At 37.3% G+C, this 21,919-nt stretch overlaps 2 protein-coding genes across 4 annotated transcripts in view; both read left to right on the forward strand.

Moving 5' to 3' along the window:
- LOC125068137 overlaps nucleotides 1-9,598 on the forward strand; it is a 29,064-nt gene extending 19,466 nt beyond the window's left edge. The window contains exons 2-4 of the mRNA XM_047677156.1: nucleotides 4,987-5,092; nucleotides 7,855-8,005; nucleotides 8,875-9,598. Coding sequence (XP_047533112.1) covers nucleotides 4,987-5,092; nucleotides 7,855-8,005; nucleotides 8,875-9,197 — 580 coding nt within the window. The 3' untranslated portion in view covers nucleotides 9,198-9,598. The remainder of the gene's footprint in view (nucleotides 1-4,986; nucleotides 5,093-7,854; nucleotides 8,006-8,874) is intronic.
- A 1,530-nt stretch (nucleotides 9,599-11,128) lies between these two features.
- Nucleotides 11,129-19,653, forward strand: LOC125068160 (rab GTPase-binding effector protein 1). 3 transcript variants are annotated; one of them, XM_047677197.1, is made up of 13 exons: nucleotides 11,129-11,321; nucleotides 11,389-11,499; nucleotides 13,433-13,570; nucleotides 15,220-15,323; nucleotides 16,130-16,219; nucleotides 16,526-16,633; nucleotides 16,861-17,153; nucleotides 17,220-17,376; nucleotides 17,726-17,901; nucleotides 18,222-18,324; nucleotides 18,643-18,759; nucleotides 19,046-19,156; nucleotides 19,353-19,653. In XM_047677197.1, the coding sequence occupies exons 1-13, from the start codon at nucleotides 11,279-11,281 to the stop codon at nucleotides 19,518-19,520; spliced, it is 1,719 nt and encodes a 572-aa protein (XP_047533153.1). In that variant the 5' UTR covers nucleotides 11,129-11,278; the 3' UTR covers nucleotides 19,521-19,653. The 3 variants fall into 3 exon arrangements, with proteins under 3 accessions (XP_047533153.1, XP_047533151.1, XP_047533154.1); XM_047677195.1 differs by having other exon boundaries at nucleotides 16,861-17,376; XM_047677198.1 differs by lacking the exon at nucleotides 11,389-11,499 and having other exon boundaries at nucleotides 16,861-17,376.
- Nucleotides 19,654-21,919: the final 2,266 nt, after the last annotated feature.

Raw genomic sequence — 21,919 nt, forward strand, 5'->3', positions numbered from 1 at the left:
CTTCTTCTTGATATTATTTATTTAAAACATTTATTGACCAACTAAATTACGCAGACTTGGAATTAAGGCGAACTGAAAGCATTCGCTGTCGGTCAGTTTGTACAAAACAGAATTTCATAAAGTAACAAAAGCTAAAAATTATATTAGGTATATCATTTGTTATATTTACGTAGTGAGAGAGAAAATTATTGAATAGCTGTCTCTACTGGAAATATATATATTCCATTCCGTTTCGGAAGCGACACTTCCTCACGTGTGACTGCGCCTGAACTCGACCGTGACTGCATGGCTTCCGAGTTAAAATACCGACGACGATATCATTTGTTCTATTTATTAAAGTTCGATAATGTGAAAATTATTCATTGCTGGGAAAATAACTCCGATAAGGCCTCGTCAATCACTTATAAACAACTGTTTTAATTTTTTGGCATCTCTATTAAAATTTGGGTATTTTCTATATTAATATTACAAGCTGGTACAATTTGTTTGTTTGTATGTAGGAGTAAATTCCGATACTACTGACCCATTTTTTACTGACAGTATAAAATTGTACCCGTTCGAAGCCGGAGCGAATCGGTAGTCTTTCATATTTTTTATTTTGACTTTTAATTCGTTTATTTAATGCTTCAATATTAAAACGTACGCGTAAAATACGTAAAATAAATACGCTTTAAGGCTGTTGAAAATTATGAGGAACCAAAAAAACCATGTTACTCTACTTCAGTTTAGTGGGTACATATTTTGAATTTTGCTTTGTGACGTCCATATTTATTCGACAATAGTTTTGTTTGACAAATATTTGAATTCATCTAAAACTCAAAATAATATTTGGTAAAAATTAATATATTATACCATATCAGATTACTTACAATATAGTTAACTTGATTTTATAACTTTGGGGCAAGCCAATCTTAGTAGGTACCACCCATTTATCATATATTGTGCGCCAAAACAGTAATACTTACTGTCGTAGTGTTCATTCTCATGTACGTCGGTAACTTATAAAATTGACTAACAGTATTTAAAACGGGATAATTACCATGTTTTTTATTTTTATTTGTTGGAGCTCGATATTTCGACATTATCTACGAATGTCTTGTTCTCGTGAAAAAACATGGTAAATATCCCGTTTTAAATACTGTTAGTAATAAAAATAACCATAACATTTAAAATTTTATAAAATTGACTTTCTATTTTTACTATATCATTCTATGAACAACAAACTCATGCAAAATCTAATGTCCATCTAATCGTATGTGATCGCCTCTGCCCTTGGAAAAAGCATTTAATACGTATTATAAATGCCAATCGTGTCTCTAAATTGTATCATTCTTCGTGACTTTAATTTTAATATGTTATAAGCATCTACCTCGTTGGCCTAGTGGCTATAAGGCTAGATTCAGGTGTGATTTACATGATCATCCAAGAAGTAGAATCTTCGCAGTGATACAGTCCCGAGCACCAACACACACAACACATAAAATGTATCCTGCACCAGATCTCTCTTCTGACGTGTTGGATGTTCATACTATCAGACTTGATAGATGAGATAGATGAGATTGAGACACTAAATTATGCGGCTCTATAGCAACTACAATGGCTCTTGTGGCCGAAATTCAATCAGAAGGACATTTGTTAATAGATATCAGTTACTTATTAATTGAGCAAGCCCGTCTGGGTAAGTACCACCACTTTGTATTTTTTTCTGGTTTGAAGGGTGAGTGAGCTAGTGTACAAGCTTCCAAGGTTGGTGGCCCATTGGTCATGTAAGAAATGGTTAATATTTCTTTCAGCGCCCATGTCTATGGGTGGTGGTGGCCCATTTGCCCGTCCGTCTATCAATATCATAAAAAAATGATTCAAGAATAATTAATAATATGCTTTAATACTAAATCTAATACAAAATACTACAAAAATTAACCGATCACTGATCCCTACGTGTAGGTAATTTATAACCAGTTATATATAAGCACGTTCTTTTTTTTTTTAATTAGTTAAAGGCTTAAATATTTGATGCTCAGGCATATTCATTTTATTACTTATCCATGGATTTTGAAGATCTCTGAACCAGTTTTTGGTATCAGGATGTAGAGAAAGCGATTCGTCGAGGTCATGTTATATAAACTGGTACTAATATTGATGACGCGGTCGTCAATATTCATTGTGTGTTGTTATGTTATTAATTGTTATTTTATTTGTATCGTAAAAAGTTATCGTAATATGCTTTCTTAACTTCAACAATTTACTTATTAGACTTATAATTATTTAACTGTTTAAAGAGGTGGCGTATTACAGATGGTAATAATAATTATTATTTTGGTAAGTAAATCCTACAGAATGATTTCAACGAAATAAATTTAGGGAAAGTAAAGTATTAATCAAAGGATGACTTATCCAAAAAATTCAAACAAGCTGAATAATGTTATTATAAAAATCAATTAATTATATTTTAGTTAGTTTGTCAGAGCAACGAAATTTTTCAAAAGTTTTTTTTTTTATTGCATTGCTTGGCGGACGAGCACATGGGCCACCTGATGGTAAGTGGTCACCACCACCCATAGACAAAGGCGCTGTAAGAAATATTAACCATTCCTTACATCACCTATGCGCCACCAACCTTGGGTACCAAGATGTTATGTCCCTTGTGCCTGTGATTACACTGGCTCACTCACCCTTCTAACCGGAACACAACAATACAGAATACTGTTATTTGGCGGTAGAATATCTGATGAGTGGGTGGTACCTACCCAGACGGGCTTGCACAAAACCCTACCACCAAGTAAAAAAGTAAATAATATTTCATAAAAAAATAACCTCAAAATATATATTATAAAATAGTTTCATTCCAATTATTTTATGATATACGTATATCTATAGTATATCTACATATAAAAAACGATGCTAATTTTTGTTGAGCGTGTTTATTAATTGATGGACAAATAATAACGAGTATGTTCAATATTTAAAAAATAATATTCAAAACATTTGCCAATGCTTCTACAACGAGGACATATTATGATACATTTACGGTCGTCATACAATAAGCCGCTCTTGAAATATTTATTGATTTATTGCATAGAACTAATCAAAGGTCACGCTGTGTGGTGTACATTAAAAATTGACAACGTTCAGTAGCAGCCCTTCGGCTTCCCTCCGCGTTTGAACGAGGGTTGGAAACTTACCCGATTGCCCATATTCATAAAGTTCCATATCAAGACATCTTGTATCACATTTAAATGGCGTTTGAACCTGTTTATACAAATATTATTCTATCTATACGCGTTTCCAGCTCGACACGTCTTTCATCTCAGATATACAAATATATGACCATAAGTAAAGATACATTGACAGGATATATCTTAGAATAAAACGTCTGTGGCTTATCGTTGAACATAAGTCATTCATGATTTAGGATTTACCGCGCGTTTTTGCTTCTAAGTTTTAAACTATTCTACCGATTGAGCTGAAGTGAAATGAAAGATATGCACAATACAATCTAGTACACATATGTACTTACTAAATATATATATACTAGCTAAACCTGCGGCTTTACTCGCGTAAATTTATAAAACACAAACTTCCAAACTCCGTTTTACTCCCTTTGGGGTGGATTATCGTATTACCGGATGTCTGCATCCTATAAGGAACCTACCCGCCAAATTTCAAGTTTGTAGGTGTTATAGTTTCTGAGATTTTGTGATTAATCAGTGTGTGGTATTTCGCTTTTAAATATATATATTTAAATTAAAAAAAAATGTATTGTATATTATACTTTTTGTAGCACGAACTTTTATTTGACTAAGCATATGTAATCTTTTAAGTCAATTTTATCCAGTTCCATAGAGACCGACAGATAATGAAAAAAGAAGTGAATTTTGCTTAATTATATTATTACTTATTTTAATAATATAATTAATTTTTATCTTTAAAATGTTTTCAATAGTTTTCAAATGTCAAAGACGAAAATGAAAGTGTAGGTCACATTTTAAAATACAGTTACAGGTCCGAGTCTAAATTTAGCCTAGAACTGACCTATTTTATATTTTTTTGTATACGTCGAGGTTTCAAGTGTGTCTTTTAAGCGTAGTCCGAAAATAACTTCTCATTAACAGGGAAATAGGTTTTATCCGACTACGGAGATGTTAAAAGAAAGTATTGTAGCCGTTGGATTACACATTACATAATCATACATATATATATGATGATGAAATATGTTAATTTGTCTGTTTCTTAGGTGATTACATCTTAATGTGACGGAGAAACATGAATATAAGAATTAAGAATAATTTACAAATGAATAATAAAATACCATGAAATCGTTCGATAAACTTGATTTGGTATTTTCAATTGTTTTGTTCTTAAGATAGCTTGCCAATAATAAATTAATTTAAGAGTTTATGAAGCCGTTTTTATCAATGTGTCGTTGGTATTATGTACCACTAAACATAATCTTAATAAGAGTATTTTTAGATAATTGCATTGTTTTTAAAAATGCAGCACCGATATATCGTGTCAATGTAATATTTTGTTATTTTACTACTTTATGTTGTCGATCAGTAAGTACGCTTAACAGATTGTAGAGCGTACGGCACTAATTACTGCTTACTTAGATAACTTATTAACTTACAATTACAAATTACATTACATTACATTTACACATCACTCACGGTTTAAGAATTAAGATCTTATGTTAGAGTTCAGAGACTAGAGTTTAAAAATCTATCAATCAAAGATTTTTAAAAGATCTAAATCGTGTACAGTTTAGATGAGCTGTTGGGTTCTGGTTCGAAGGATACATAACATCTTAATACCCAAGGTTGGTGCATTGACGATGTAAGGAATGGTTAATATTTCTTACAGCACTATTGTGTATGGGTAGTGGTGACCACGTACCATCAAATGGCCCATTATCTCACCCATATATATATGTATAAACATATGCGAAACATAACTAACTTAATAATGAGAATTGTAATGTTTTTTCAGTGATGAGGACGACACGAGCCGACTACTTCGGCAGCTGAGCCGCATCAACCGACCGCTGGGCATCACCTTCCTACAAATGACCAAGCTCATGGGACAGTGCCAGCAGGTACCAAATAACATTTACATCATCATCATTAGCTTCCACTTTTCTTATTTACGTAACCGACCCATTTTATAGAGGAACCGTAATTGCCTATAATTGAAAGTGCAATGAATATATAAATAAGTGCATAGACATGAGCTGGATGGCCCTGTGGCTAGAACGCGGGCATCTTAACCGGTGACTTCGGGTTCACACCCAGGCCACTGAATTTTCATGTGGTTAATTTGTGTTTATAATAAAGGAAAACCCGCATTGGAGCAGGGTGGTGGAATATGCTCCAATAACTTTCTCCTCAAAGGGAGAGGAGGCCTTAGCCCAGCAGTGGGAAATTTACAGGCTGTTAATGTAAAAAATAAAACTCCGTTGAATTGTAATAGTTTTTGGGTTATTGTAATTTTTGTTGGCAATTCCCATGTACCAACATAAATAACGAAATTTTATGGTGACCTCCATGCATTTTAAGTTAACCATTGTGTGAGTATGTATCTTATAGGGAAGCGCGTTCCATCTTAGACTAGTCGTAAAAACCAAACCGGTGGTAGATTTTTTTTCTTAACAATCAGTAAGTAAGTTTAATGCTAGAAGCATTAAACTTACTTAAATATTTTTGAATTTTTGGCTTTGGATTGGGATCAGTATTTACAATTTGATACAACAATAAGTAAGCGTTACTTAAAAACAAGGATTTGTGAGATATTTACAGTCGGCCGCCACACGTCTGGGCAATACTTTTTCTAGTGGTTTGGTGGCTGGAGAAACACCAGGTTATTCCAGGCTCTGTTGTTGTATACAAACAGAAACATGTTATAAACAAAAAGTACGTAACTATACAATTTACTGGAACTCTAGATGAGCTATGTTTCTTGTACTTGATTATAAAGGTATTTTTTAATAAAAGAAGGAGCAAAAAATAAATTATAACATGTATACTTACAGTCTTTAAACAAAAGCCGTGGCTCGGTTTTAAATAACCGACAATTGACAGAATCGGGCGTTATTGTACGATTTTCAATGACTATTGTTTATAAGCATTGGAGTCAAACATCAACCGTGTTAGGTGGACAATATTCGTGCTGTCAGTACTGGATTGTAGCATTAGCTAGATTATAAGGTTGTACCCTGAGATCCTAATTCAAATGCCGACTTGACTCACTGCATATATATCATATTGAAAATATATATTGGTGCTCCAAGATATATCGACGAAACTGTTTGTCGTGCGCTCGATGGCCGACTTCTGATGAAAGTGTTTGCTAAGCGTTAGTTTGCTAAAACATTTTTGACCTCTGTCGTTACATGGTCTGACTTATAATATATACAACAATAAATCGTCCGTCGGTCCAGTGAGCTAACTACAACAAAGCGTGCGCTGGCGAATATGCCCTTGACCTGATTTCTTTTCAAGTTACTAAAGCGCTGAGCTAAGCGAAACTGAGATGAAATCTCGACCACACGCGACTGACCTCTTCCCACTTCACGAAATACTAGTTTATGGATACGAGCTGGATACAAGTACAATACACAAGCTGCGCTGCGGCTTAAACCGCGTTAAATTTGTATTATACATAGAAATATGTATATACTTTAGGGTACTATAACTATTTAGTAACGCGATCTCAATTGAACCTATTTAGACAAAATGAAAACTTAACGATAACCTGGAAAACGCCAATATTTACATTAGTATTTTTTACCTGTTTTACAAAAACAGGTCATCACAATTTAATTATATATATTTGAAATCACAGATAGACAGTTCAATTCAATTCATTTATATAGATTACATATATAGTTTGTCCTCGTACCAAATTATGCTGATTTATACATTGTATAGCAAAATATTGTTTCGTTGCTTTGTGCTCCAAACTTCTGAAATAATATCAACTTCAATACACAAAAAATAAGTCTAATATTATTTACGAAGTAGTAAGTGTCATCCACGCGTTTTTATAAATATATTTTTCTGTATTTTTATGATACTTAAAAAAAACTTGACTTTAGTCAAGTTCTATGCCAGTTTTTAGTTGAACACTACCTGCCATTCTTATTTTATTGAGTACAAAGTTTCAAATATATAAACTTGTGAATTTGAAGTTTAAAAAATGCATAGAAATATAACCTTAAAAACACAACTTCGAGCTTATTCTCCGACGCGTCTCTTTGTTAATAAGTCGTAAGTGTTGTTAATATTCCGAGTGGTCTATCGGGGCTTGTAAAAAAATTTGTACTTATCTTGCAATATTGAGGACGGTGCAGATATACGTATGTTTATCGAGTATTGACATTTACTAAAAGTCAATCATTTTACTGACTCGTGTTATTTTCTACGGGCTTATGTACACATCCGTCATTCATTTCCATGGTTCTTTTATCGAATGTTCCGATCTTAATCTTTATGGACGTAACATTAGGTACGTCTACGTGGAATATGAATATACGTGTAAATTTAATGTCGTCTTGTTCTCTATCAAATCAAATATATATAATATAAATTATATATCTAGATAAAATCTTTATGAAAGACGGACGGGGACCCCGACTAATAGTATAATTTTAACAATCGGCCCTCCGCCCAAAGTTTGCCGGAAGAGATCGGGCTTTAGTGAAAAGGCCGCCTGTTGCACCTCATAAAATTTTATACATTTCATCATTTATCGTGTTTCTATGTAAATATTATGTTAATTGGAGTGCAATAAATTATATATATATAGATTCGTTCTCTAGTGAGCTATGGTACTCTATGTTGTGACACATTAATTTCCCAGGTGGAGGGTGTGGAAGCTAGCGACGAGGGTCGGCGCGAGGGTTGGCGGGAGCGCAGCGCGGGCGCGGCGCACGACCGACTGCGCGCGGGCGGCGCGCACGCCGGCCTGCTGGGGGGCAGCCCTCTGTCGCTGCTGCAGGGGATCATCCCAGGTGAGCTATTCGTATAAATTCCGATTACTTGCAGATTTTATTCGTTTTACTTACTGGTAGAGCATTGGCCAAGCCACACTGGGATAGGTACCACCCACTCGCCATATATAATAATACTGTTGGGTTGTTGTGTCCGAACGGCGAGAAACCCAGCTACAGGCTCAAGAGACATGACATCTTAGTTACTTCACCCAAGATTAGTGTCATTAGCGATGTAAGGAAATGTTACTTAGGATACCAATGACTCTGATCAGTGTTGACCACTTAGCATTAGGTCACCACCGTATACTCGGCTCAAAAACACTACACCACCTACTCCTCATATATTCGACCGCCAAACAGCAATACTAAATATTACTTGTGTTGTAAACGAGTGAGCCAATGTATAATTAAAGGTTCAAGGGATATAATATCTTAGTTCCCAAGACTTGTGGTAATTTTGCAATTTAAGGATGCTTAATATTCGATACATCAATAACAAACTACTTAACTGAATATAATGAAAACTTTATTTGAAATTAATAATAATTCGAAGGCGTCGGACGAACTTAACTTGAAATCGACGTCATGAATGTTTTATGTTCTTAAAAAAACTTCTGATAGAAGCAAAAGTAAAATTAATTGATTTCAAATATTTTTCAAATAAATTCCCCATAGTGTTTCCAATAACAGCTTAATTCCATTTAAGTTTTCTCGTTAATAACAGTTCGTTGATTGCAAGCAATTAGATTAACCAGCACACAATTACGTAGCTCGTAATAATTGTCCACTTCTGTTGCTGCTACACACGAGCCGCAATGAGCGAACGTTTAGTAATAGCTTCAAAACGCTTACGTATACGCCTCAAGCTAAAAGGATGTCCACCGCAGGCACGAAGTGGTGCGGCACGGGCGACATCGCGGCCGACTACCACGACCTGGGCGCGGACCGCGCGCTGGACCGCTGCTGCCGCACGCACGACCTGTGCCCCAGCAAGGTGCGCGCCTTCTCCCGCCGCTACAACCTCACCAACAACTCTCTGTACAGCAAGTCGCACTGCACCTGCGACGACATGCTGTTCGACTGCCTCAAGGCCACGAATACATCCGCGGCCCATCTCATGGGCCACATCTATTTCAATATAGTTCAAGTTCCCTGCCTGGAAGACCTGGCCACCGGGAGACATTTCAGGGAGGCGCGGCTGGGCTTCTAGTGCCACCTAGCGACGGATAGTTAAAATAGTGAATCGGCGCCATCTATTAGTCATGTTAGTCTGCACGGATCTATTCGCTGTATATTATTGCATTTACTTGAGTTTGTGTATCTGTATGTCATGAAATAAGTGTAAATAATGTAATGTTTATTAACGTAATTAATGATTAAAATACACGTTAAACCTGTGATATGTCTGTGCCTTGGATTATTCTTTAATGTAAATTTAGAAGATGGCGCTGATATGTTCACGTATGATTAGACAAAGATTATTTTGTAATAGTAAGCTAATTATTTATTTGTCATAATTAAGATAACGATGATTCTAATGTTATATTGTTTTCAACAGTTATCGTAACTGTACGTAACATATTGTAACTGAGCTACGATCAATTAATACATCGCTACTAATTCAAATATAAGTTTTACGAATAAATAAATATCTTAATTATTAACCCGATCCTACATAGTGTTAAACCATACTTACATTACTTATTACATTTACAATCGTTTTGTTTTCATTAAATACTATAATAAATATAAAAAATTATATAATTTAAATCATGACAGCGTGGAATAGTGACCAGATATATAAATATATCTATATAGATATAAAATAACTAAAATAAAAAATAAAGAAACATCAATAAGCACAGGCTGATCAGCCACCGCCAGTACTGTTTCCGTCGGGGTCGCTAAGCCGGTGCTCTAGTTTACCTGACACATAGATGGACGAAAGCAGTTGAGTCCAAGGATTAGGTATTGGCAGCCAGTTTGGATATAGCGAAAGCCTTCGATTGTGTTTGGCACAAAATGCTTTTTTCGCAGCTTTCTTAATATGAGCTTCCCGGGAAATCAGTTTTTTGGCAGATCAGAGCATCAAGGTCGTTGTCGATGGTGCATGCTTTGACTTAAAATTCATTCATTTAGCGTCACATATTGTGAAGCATCTTTATTAAAAACATCCCGAAACTTGGAGCTCGAGACTCCTCGAGCTCCAAGATTTTTTGCAGGATGAAATCAGTTTCACTATTTGTAGATTTACCCTAAACCAATATTCCGTAAAAGTTAAAACATAATGCTATGAAAGTAACCAAAGTATACTAATCGAAGTTTTATTATCATACAGCGTCAGTTAGTCGTCTAACTTTTCTAACCACCTGTTCTGTGGAGCTGAGTCTCCTTGTCAGGGTTGATAAATTAGGATTCTACTGAAGTTTTGAGTCTTTAGTGATTCCTAGAAATACTATTGTATCAGTTAGATTTATATTACTATTATTATAGCCAGTATTAAATAAATAAAGATTAATCATGAAAAAATTATAAGAACGTGTGGCAGTATAGTTTTTTTATAAATCGTTTATTTAATTAATTTTTGATATAGCTCTCAACCCTAAAGTTTGAGTTTTTTCATTAAAAATGTTCCTTGCTAATTTATAGATATATGATTGTTATTAAAATAAAAGTATATGTGCATCCCGGGATGTCCGGTAGAAGTGATAAGTTAAGCTGTCCGAAATATGACTGTGGGTTAGAGTGAAAGAGGAAGAGTATGACTATCGTATGCGTAAGAGAAAAGGCATCCAGATAGACTGGCACCGCAACGCGTTAGGTAACGAAGCGATTTACTCTCACATAAGAAGTTATCACTTCAAAAAGGGATTGTATTATCTTTTATAAAAACAAGCGAAACCGTCAGCAGATTTATTATATATTCAAACCTTCTCCAAAACGCACCGTCTCTTCTAATATAAATTTTATGTATATTGGTTTAGCAATTTTTTCAATAATAGAAATTTGACCCCATAGTACCATTATCTGTATCATATAATAAAGCGGTCGATTAGGAATTATTGACAGTGCTTCATTATCTATGCAGACAGTATTCTTTTTATATTATCTGTGCGAAATATCTTTTGTCATGACAAATAACGTCAATTTGTCAACTATTTTTCGTATTTTCATGATCACTATAAGAATTTTCCGATGATTTGTTTTACAATATTAAACTCAATTAGTTGTTAAAAGCATGTCCAGGATCTCTGTTATAATTAAATAGCTGCAGCGAGAAAGCGGGTCGCAATGGACGAAACGAAGATGTCGAAGGAGTCCACTGTAATGAAAGGTGTGTTTTCTTTTCCGATTTATTTGTGTAAATACTGCAGGAAGTTGAGAAGTGTTTCTGTTTCAAGTTGAAGATGGGTGCGAAGGCGGCTCAGCTCCTGGGCAGGCGAAAAGGGATCTCGAAGAGGAGTTTAACATGCAGAGGGCTAAAATGAAAGAGTTATTCTTGCAGAAAGAAGGTTCGTAGTTCACAGATGTTGGACGTGTAGGTTCAGATTGGCTAACCGTGTCACCTCGCCGTTAGTAACTTCATTGTTCTTTGTAACTCATAATTGGTAATGGTATTTTCATTTGGACATGCTTGTGACATGATGTTCTCTGGTCTTTTTTTAAACAATAATAAAATATTTAACACTGTTATAACTTTTAAATATTGCATGTTTTTCGTCTAGACATTGTTTTTAAGTGTTTTGTGGTCATATTGGTGAATTGGTGTGATTATTTTTTAAATTTATTAACATATTATTTAATTACCACTATTAATCATTTTTAAATGTCTATTATGAATATATTATAATTTTCTTCTCAATAGCAAATGGTCTTTAAAAATGTTTCATAAATTATGTTCATTTATTGGGCTTGTGTCGTCATTGATTCAAAAACAATGTTTATCAAACATAACCTAAATCAGTATACAGTATACTGTTTGATCAACTCTGTTTTGCAAGCCCTTTAAGTACTATCTACTTATCATATATTTTACTGATAAACAGTACTTGGTTTTGTTGTGTTCCGATTCGAAGGTTAAGTGAGCCAGTATAACGACAGACATAAGGAACATGACATCTTTGTTGCCATTGTTGATGGTACTTTGATAATGTAAGGAATGCTTAAACTTTTGACCTAACCAGTATTTATGGGAAGTAATGAATTTAAAGTCTTACCATCTCATTGTCCAATTGCTGTTCATCTATCAATGTTATAGTACAATACAAATAGAGACTACATCACTAAAATAGTTGTACCACAACTATGTTTGTACACATCGCTGATCTTACATGATACTAGTATACATTTACTTGGACCTTGTATGTTACATAGCTAAAAGTTTTGGAGTTTTTTTAATAATTATGTTAATATAATACAATATTATGTAAATGGATGTATAAAATATGCAGTTTTGACCAGATGTCAGACCTGTTTTGTATTTTTAATAAGTATTCCGAGATTGCTTTTAAGTGATATTGATGACCTAATATTATTTAAAATTATAATACTTCACAATAAGGACAATGATTTCGTATCTTTTATGATCTTAACTCTATTTGCTTTTGTATACAAAATTAATACACTCAAGTTCATCAAACAAATAGACTGATGGTACATTAAATGCGACCGGAGTTTTGTTAGAAGAATAGTCTTCCTAATTTTATACTAAGCTTTAGACTCGTTACTGAGTGTGAACAAGTAAACATGGTCCATACAGAGCATCTGTATCGCATTAGTGTAGCTTAGCTTTGACACTATTAAAGCCTTACAAACTAACCAATACTTGATAAAATTCTCTTACCAGACATAATATTTTAAGTATATCAGTGGGTGTGTTTTTAGGGTATTATTAACAAGACATACTTTACTATAGATAAGTACATAGTCCTATTTTATCTCTTGATAAATAGAGGATAAAGGTGTAGGAAGGCTGGAATTTTGAGTTTAATATTTTCCTATTTAATAAATTGTTTTATTATTATGCGTCAACAGTGGTGTAAAAAGTCTCAACTTCCATCTTGACCCCTTGGACTATTGTCGTCTCCACTGTTAGCACAAGCTTTAAGTACAATAGGCCCTCCTATTGCGCTTAGTAAATAGAAATGCTAGTAACTCCTTAAATTAAATGCTCATCAATCAGGTTACTTAATTTTTCGGGGGTGCTTGACATGTTTCGGGGTAGTTAGGGAGCAAGCACTACTGAATTTTTAATGTCTTAATTTGGGCTTATAATTCAATTCGCCTTAACTATATTATAAAAAAAAAAGTGATCGGGAATCATTAAACGGTCGATGTTATTGTAAATGGGTCAATATTTTTTAAATATATATATAATTTCTACGTGATATAAATGTACTCAACTCAACTTATGTTTATTTTAGTAATCCATGGTGTTTATTACAGAGGACCTGCGTCAGTTGGTGCTAGAGAAGCAACAGCTTGACTCTGAGGTGCTGGGCCTGAGGGCTGAGCTCCAGCAGTTGCAGATATTGAGTGAAAACCAGAAGTCGGAGATTCAAAACTTGCAGCTACTTGTCAGTGGTATGTGTTACTTATATTTTAGTAATTATTTTGTTAAAATGTTTAAATTAGACTTTTACAGACACATTTTTTAAATCTAAGATTTCATTTATATATCCTGCAAAATAGAATAAATATTATATTGGTGACTTGGTGGTAGGGCTTTGTGCAAGCCCGTCTGGGTAGGTACCACCCACTCATCAGATATTCTACCGCCAAATAACAGTAAACTGTATTGTTGTGTTCCGGTTAGAAGGGTGAGTTAGCTAGTGTAATCACAGGCACAAGGGACATAACATCTTAGTTCCCAAGGTTGGTGGCGCATAGGTGATGTAAGGAATGGTTAATATTTCTTACAGCGCCTTTGTCTATGGGCGGTGGTGACCACGTACCATCAGGTGGCCCATATGCTCGTCCGCCAACCAATGCCATAAAAAAAAATTCACTTTTCATTTAATAATATTTTCAAAAAACAAAAGGTATAACGCCTATGTGAGATGGCTCAGTGATTCGTAAATTTTAACCGATAATTGCGGATTCATTAGTAAGCAAGCGCCGAAGCATGAACTTTCATCTGCTTAATTTGTGTTTATAATTCATCTCGTGTACGGCGACGAAGGAAATGTGCAATGTGCCTAATTTCAATAACATTCAGCCACATGTGTATCCACCAGCCCGCATTAGAGCAGCGTGGTTCAAAATGAAGCTCAACCCACCACGCAGCTCCTCAAAGAGGCACTGTTCAACAGTAGGACATTTATAGGCTTTTACATTTTTCTTTCAAAGATATATCGATCGGTCGAGCGAAGTAGAGTGCGGAAACTAGTATTAAATAAATTAGACTGAACTTACCTAATCTATATATATATTTATCGTATTAATATCCTTAAAAGCGTATCGCTCATTATTTTTGTTATAATTTTTGTCGTTATCACAAATAATTTAATCGCATAACGAAATTTAATATTTTCCTCAACACTATTATAAATAGTGCGCGAACCGGTGGAATAGCTTGATTTTAAAATGCTGCCGACATTTTGTTTTTGGGGTCCTAAAGGTAAATATACCATATGCACAAATGTATTAAAAAAGCCTATACTCATCCTTGGAGCTTAAGCTTATTCCGTACCAAAATTTCATGAAAAAACTATTCAATGGCTAAGTCGTGAAAGTGTAACGGAGAGTCAGAGTTACTTTTTCATTTATAATATTACTAGCGGAACCAGTAGCATTACCTGCGCTGAATTAAAACAGTAAAAAAACTCCTTAATGTGTCACCGAAGAGTTAAGGGCTAATATTTAAGAAGGGAGCTTATTTCATGACTCAAAAGCGGCTCAATTCCTTCGTGACAAATCTTGTTCGTGTTTCAAATTATAATTCAACTTTTTAGAAAGCATTACCCTACCTGAAACTAAATTAAATTGTCTACGGTTTTGGTGTTTTTTTGCTAAACGCTACGGGGTGTCAAACCTCCCAAACGACAATTCTAGATCCACTATCGCCATGACTGTACTTTGGCACTGATTAGTAATATTAGTGCAACGTTACCTTGGAAGAATTTCACAAAACATTGTGGACGTCTGTCGGTTTGCTTGTTAGCAGATATATATAGTTCTGGTGTCTATTGTTTATTGTTGGCCGGATTTAAACGACATATATTTACTAACAGAGACGGTGGAGGCGTCGTCTTCGGGCACGGAGGAGGTGCGGCGTCTGCAGGCGCGGAACATTGAGCTGGAGCAGCAGCTCGCACAGCTGCGGCAGCAGCAGCAGGTGACAGCGGACAACTAGTTCTCTTTAATCACATGTGTGGGTGGGGCGAGGCACAGTCTCCTGCGCGCCACTTTCTTGCCACTAGACTGAGCTAGTCACAATATTAGTCTTCTACACAGGACGCTACCAATGGGGCGGGGACCCAAAGATAGGGGCTAATATAGCTTCCGCACGATATACTTTTATAACATTGTGTCGAATTTCATAAGCCATAGCTCAAATTTTAATAACATTCTTATCAACAAATAGTTAAAAATATTTGCCTATCTTCGTTTTAGTAACAGTTTTTTCTGCAGTGAATTCCTTATCGGCGACGAGCTCATTACCCTATCGCTACTCAACCCGTTTGTTACCCACTCAACGATCAAGTAACAGAGTGTCTCCGCTATCTGCTTCGTTAAATACATCCGGTGCATTCGGCGTGAACCGCTCACTACCTGGAAAGACGACGTAATAATGATTTGAGATGTCTTCTTGTATTCTTAAATTGACAAATATCGAGAGTGTTCGTGCGAGGTCCTCACGATCTTTCAAACTCTGTAAAATCCTGTCAAATTATAGTGTCATAAAATGTCATTATGTTTACTAATAATAATTTAAAATTAGTTCATTTAGAAGTAACGAAATACAACTCGTTGGACTCAGTGTTCTCCCCGGTGCCCATGATTCTAGCTCATTCGGTTAAGTGGAAATAAATAAAGTCAAATAAAAGTTAGCAAACGCGCCGCCCATCCCCCCTCCACGCCGCCAGTGGAGGGGATGCGATGTCCGAGGCGCGCGTGAAGTATGTCGGGTGGGGTTGGCAGGAGCTGTCGCTGGCGCCGGCCACCTTCGTGCGCTCGCTGGCGCGCAAGCTGACGGCCGACAGCGACGCCGACCAGGCCAGCTCCAAAAAGGTAGCGCCACGTTCACTGCTAACTACCCGCGAATGCTGCCGTATGGTAGCTGATGATCTCTCATCTTTAACGAACTGTAGATTTTGTTCAGATTTAACTTTTGAACGATTGAACTTGTAAAGGTACATAACTGTTTCGTTTCTTTCGTTCTATTTTTAATGATCTAGAGAATGTTTGCAATGTTTAATTTTGAGTCAAGAATTCTTTACACCATAATCTGGAATGTTTATTCCTTATAAAAAATTATATATAATAAAATATAATAAAACTCTAGGTGTCTATCTGTCAATACGATTGACGTTTCAGTGCGAAGACAACGAGCTGCTGCGCTCCATCATCCAGCCGCTGGAGATGGAGATCACGGCGCTCAAGAACAAGCTGCGGGAGAACGACGCGCAGCTGCAGGAGGCCCTGGTACGGGACACTCATTTTACGTTATGTTCTTATTTTTTTAATATCACAACTCACGTGTACCATTTTTGATAAGATATCAAATGGAATGTTATCCAAACTGTTGTATTTAGTCTGCTTGCAACGCACGTGTGACCACTCGCCGTCCGACTAATAAATGAAATGTAATTCTAATAGAACGCGTAACTGAACGCACACGCGACGGTGACGAGTTTTCTAAACTATTCCAGAAAGCCAAGGCGAGCGCGACCAACGCGAACAGCAGCGGCGGCGACGCGAAGGCCGAGTCCGGCGCGGCGTCGGCGGAGCGCGGCGGCTGCGACATGTGCGCCAACTACGAGCGCCAGCTGGTCGCCGAGCAGGCGCGCGCCGACGCCGCCCGCGAGCGCGCGCACACGCACCGCCGCGCCCTCGCGCTCGCCACCGACGAGCTGGAGGGCGTGCGCTCCGTGCACGACGAGACCATCCGCAGCTGGCAGGCCGAGCGCGCCGCCGGCGCCGCGCGCCTGGCCGAGCTGGCGGCCGCGCTGCGGGACGCGCGGGACGAGCTGGCCGCGCGCGCGCGGGACGCCGACGCCGCCTCGCAGCGCGCGCTGCAGCACGTCACCACGCTCACCGTGCAGCGCGAGACGCTGCAGCGCAAGCTGGACAGCCTCGAGCGGGACAACGCGATGCTGATCGGCCAGTACACCAAGAAGGCGGCGGAGATGCAGAACGAGATAATCAACCTGCCGGACAATGTCGCGGTGAGACATCGATCCGTTTCGTAGTTATTATTTGCCGGTGGGAGCGCTCGACGCTCGCCGGTCGTCTCGGTAGGTAGATATGTCCACTCATCGGACGTTTCACCGAACTGCTGGGACGGTCCGCTATTTCTGATTATAATCGCTAGCGGCTTTATCTCAATCTAAAACCAATGGCTTAAAAAAAAACATTACATTTTAGTTCATATTTAAACGACGAAAGTATTACTGGTGCGCATTGACGGCAAAAACAAATACAACAAAATTTGGTTACATCGATACTATGAAAAAAGTATTAAATAACCAGCCTCCGTCAGTGGGGAGACGTGTAACACGGGGTGTGGTCTCGCAGGAGCTGCAGGAGCTGAGCCTGCAGCTGCGCGAGCAGCTCATCGTGTGCGAGACGGGGCGCGAGCGCGCGGCGGAGGCCGAGCACGAGCTGCGCGCGCAGCTGCTGCAGCACGCCGCGCTGCTGCACCGCCGGGAGGACGAGCTCGCGCAGCGGGACGCGCAGCTGCGGCGCGCGCAGTACGTGCCCGCTCCGGCCCGAGGGCGGCCCCGCGCGGCGCCGCACGGACACTCTGTTCTCTGACTCTCCTAGTCCGACGGGATGGCTTTCCGAAGAAGAATTATGAGTGTAACCATTGCCAATTTCCAAACTACGAAATTCTTCTATAGAAAGACCCAGTAACTCTTTATTAGCACGACCCGGGTCCTCGCCGAGTCCTATGAGCTAGTAGCTGAACTGAGGATGAAATAAAATGATTCTTACAATTAAAAATTAATGGTGACACCGATTTTCAAAATTTAGCCCCCGGGACCCAAATATTGACATTACTTGATCACAGAGAGGAGCTAGACCGGTTGCAGACTGAACGCGAGCAGATGAAGGAGCTGGCGGACAAGCTGCGACACTCCAACGACATGATCGAGCAGTTACTGGAGGACAAGGTGTTCATACGTACTATAATAGAGATAGAACAAATAGTTAATACATCTTCTCAATGGCAGAGGCCTATAATAGAAATAGTATTTTAATAAGATTTAAAAATATATATTATTATTTATTTGTCAAGCTTTGTACATACAAATAAATAATTTAGAATCAATATTTTGTCATCATACATACATGCACCCAACACAACATAAAGCATGTCTGATTTCTGATTAAATAACTATTGGTGTCTCCCAATTCACGTGTTTACGGATTCGCAAGTAAATAAAAGCTTAAATAATTTATTAACATATTCTGCTATTGTTATTTCATAGAAGCGACTGCAGACGGAAGTGAGCGAGGTGCGACAACGGGTCGGTGTGTTGCAGCAGGAGCTGGACAACAGCGAGAAGGTGCAGCAGGACTTCGTGCGGCTCTCGCAATCGCTTCAGGTACACCAGACACGTCTAGTGCTTTTCAAAGTTGTCATCTGTTATGACGGTAATGACCTCGTAAGTCCTCATAAGTCTATCCAAATTAAACGACCAAATGCGGAGATTTTTCAACAAGTATCATAGTTTATAAAATAAAAACAAAATATAATTAAAATAAATAATACAAATTAAAAGAAGGTATAAGGGACAACTTATACTGCATGTTAATGTAATGAGTAATTATTGGAATATGAGAAATATTCATCAAGACTTTTCTTTCATTCTATACTTGTTCATATTCCAGGTGCAGCTGCAGCGCATCCGCGAGGAGGATACGGAAGTACGGTGGCAGCACGACGAGGACGTGAACGAGTGTCCCGCCTGCCATACCTCACTACCCACTGTCAAGAAGAAGGTACCTCGCACCTTAGGTCAATTCATGTCGGCCATCATTATTAGTCAAAAAAAGCATCGCTTCGTACTTCCTCATGAATCATTCATATCTGTCCGTATTTCTGAAATCCAAAAGACTTACTGGCTACTTAGCAGGATTTCAAATCCACGTGTCGTTTCTGTGTCCATCACCCAAGACTATACCGTGTGTGGTACAGGTGCATTGCCGGCACTGCGGGCGCATCTACTGCGGCGCGTGCGTGTCGCACAGCGTGCCCAGCGGGCCGCGCGGGCTGCCGGCGCGCGTGTGCTCCGTGTGCCTCACGCTGCTGCAGCCGCACGCCGCGCCCTACTTCAGCACGCGGCCCCCGCACTCCCCGGACTAGCGAGACCCCCTCCCCCACCGCACCACCGACCTCTCCGCCGCCATTAGCATTGCCACCGATACGTCGATCGTTGGTGCAATTTGACCGGTGCCGATTGATAAAACATCATAAAGGGAGCTGTATAAAAAAACCATCGATGCAGAGAAATATTATTAGTTCACGTTTATTTTATTAACCTTACACACGTATACTGCGGCTCAATCGAAAAATATTTTGCATAACCATACACTTGAACAAGTTTGAACTGAATTATTTACGAATCTAATTGGAATAAAGTTTTACTGGTACTTGTGTAATTACAATAATTGATAATGGGATACAAGATATAATCGCTAGTAAATAATGTAACATTGATTTCGTTAACGATACACATACGTTTAGCTTAATGTACTAGAAATTTATTGTTTTATGTATAGCTAGTTTAGTGTAATGTGAGGTAACCATCAATACAAGGCTCGCACTGATTCCCTTGCGGTCGGCTTTCAAAACCAACGACTCGTCTTTATATAAATATTCTTTCGTTTTTGTATTGGTGGCTATTTTCTATATTACATTAATCTCATTGAATTATTGTAAATAACTTATCGCATAGAATCCTTTAGTGTAGATAGTATGAATTTTGAAAGGTTTAACTTTGATAACTGCGCTGCAGTTCGACGCTGTTGCATTTCAAACGTCTTTACGTTGTTACGTTTTATATTTTAAGGAATTGGCGCAATAGACCCTGGGGTCAAGTGATAAATAAAAAGTGCTAATGAACATATACAATACGTTATGGGGGATACTCAACGGTTCCATATTATGCGGAAATTTACTGAGTATATATTCGAAAATAATAATAACATAAAAACTTTATTGACCTGTTGCAGTTATATGAATAACCGAACGCATATACAAGTGATGTAATCACTTCCATCGTCAGACATGTAATAATTCTTGTTGTGATGACACTCATTATAAACACGTATAGCCTATTCCAATCGAAGTAGGAAAAAGATAAACCTTCGATTTACGTATTTCATGCGATTTGCTAATAACTCAGCTATATTATGCATTACTAAGAGTTTATGATTTACATACATTTCTTTATATTACAACTTTATTACACTTGACTATTTATTTCCACTTTAATTTTACTTCCAAAATTCAGATTACAGTTTCGTCGACGAAATTAACGAATATCATAGATTAATCAAGGTCTCAACCAATGATGTCGCGTCAAATGGCTGTCAAATATTGTTTATGTCTTTTGTCCTCTTACGATTGGAATAGAGTATACACACATTTTCAAACATCTGTTGAGGCGGTAGACACTGCCTCCATTATTATCAGATTAAACTTCAGAAACGGTATCCAAATTACATATTTTTCTTTAATCTGATTTTTGATTGGTCGTGGTAGCCGATATCAATGTAGGCGACCAATGAGCGTGCAGTATTGTCTCATTACCGTTTTAGAAACTCGATGTAAATGTACCAGCGTTGCAGAACTATCGATAGTTTGACTATCGATAGTTGACCTCGAAAACTATTCAGGATATCGATAGTACTATCGATAGTATCGTTTTGATCAATACTATCGATAGTATCGATAGCTCTCCGTGAGTAATACTATCGATAGTGGCAATACTATCGATAGTATCGCTAAGCAATACTATTGCTACTATCGATAGTATTGATAGTTTTGGACTATCGATAGCCAGCGATTTTTTGATAGTATTGGTTTTTTAATGTAAGTAATGTATTCGTAATGTATTCTAATCGCTAGACTCAAGATTACTACAAAAGTTTCATTGTAATGCCACCAACCTCCTAAAAGATTTTTTAATGTTATGATTATTTATAATGTTTATTCATAAATCAAACAACATTTTTCACATTAAAATTTTCATTATTCCTTATTCCGCATAAAATGCCTTTATTCTAATAATATAATTTCATTTATCTAAATATGCACTATAGTTGGCCTACTAAATTACTTATCTTGAGAAAGCAATACTATCGGAAATTACTGGCTATCGATAGCACAAAACTATCGATACTATGATAGTTTAGGTTAAAAGTAACGGATTTTGCAAAACTGTCGATAGTATCAATAGTATTGCTCATGGGAAACTATCGATGGTATAGACACGTGACAATACTATCGATAGACTATCGATAGTATCGCTTACACCTTAACTATCGATAGTCTATCGATAGTGGACTATCGATATGCAACACTAAATGTATGTTATTTACTTAACTGTCACGATAATCCGCATAATGTGCTATTACTTGAGTGTTACGTTAAATAAATGTAGTTAATATTGTAAGATAGATATTTTATTGTAAATAAAGAGCTCGATATTGATAATTGTATTTTTATTTGATGACGAGAAATGAAAAAGTTTGTTTCAA

Source organism: Vanessa atalanta, chromosome 13, assembly GCF_905147765.1.
Source record: "Vanessa atalanta chromosome 13, ilVanAtal1.2, whole genome shotgun sequence".
NCBI lineage: Eukaryota > Metazoa > Arthropoda > Insecta > Lepidoptera > Nymphalidae > Vanessa > Vanessa atalanta.

What these genes read in the sequence shown, in the direction of transcription:
- LOC125068160 (XM_047677195.1), top strand. Translation starts at nt 11,279, where the DNA reads ATGGACGAAACGAAGATGTCGAAGGAGTCCACTGTAATGAAAG. An exon ending in GTTATTCTTGCAGAAAGAAG is followed by an intron (nt 11,500 to 13,432) that starts GTTCGTAGTTCA and finishes TGTTTATTACAG; the next exon opens with AGGACCTGCGTCAGTTGGTG. An exon ending in AGCAGTTACTGGAGGACAAG is followed by an intron (nt 18,325 to 18,642) that starts GTGTTCATACGT and finishes GTTATTTCATAG; the next exon opens with AAGCGACTGCAGACGGAAGT.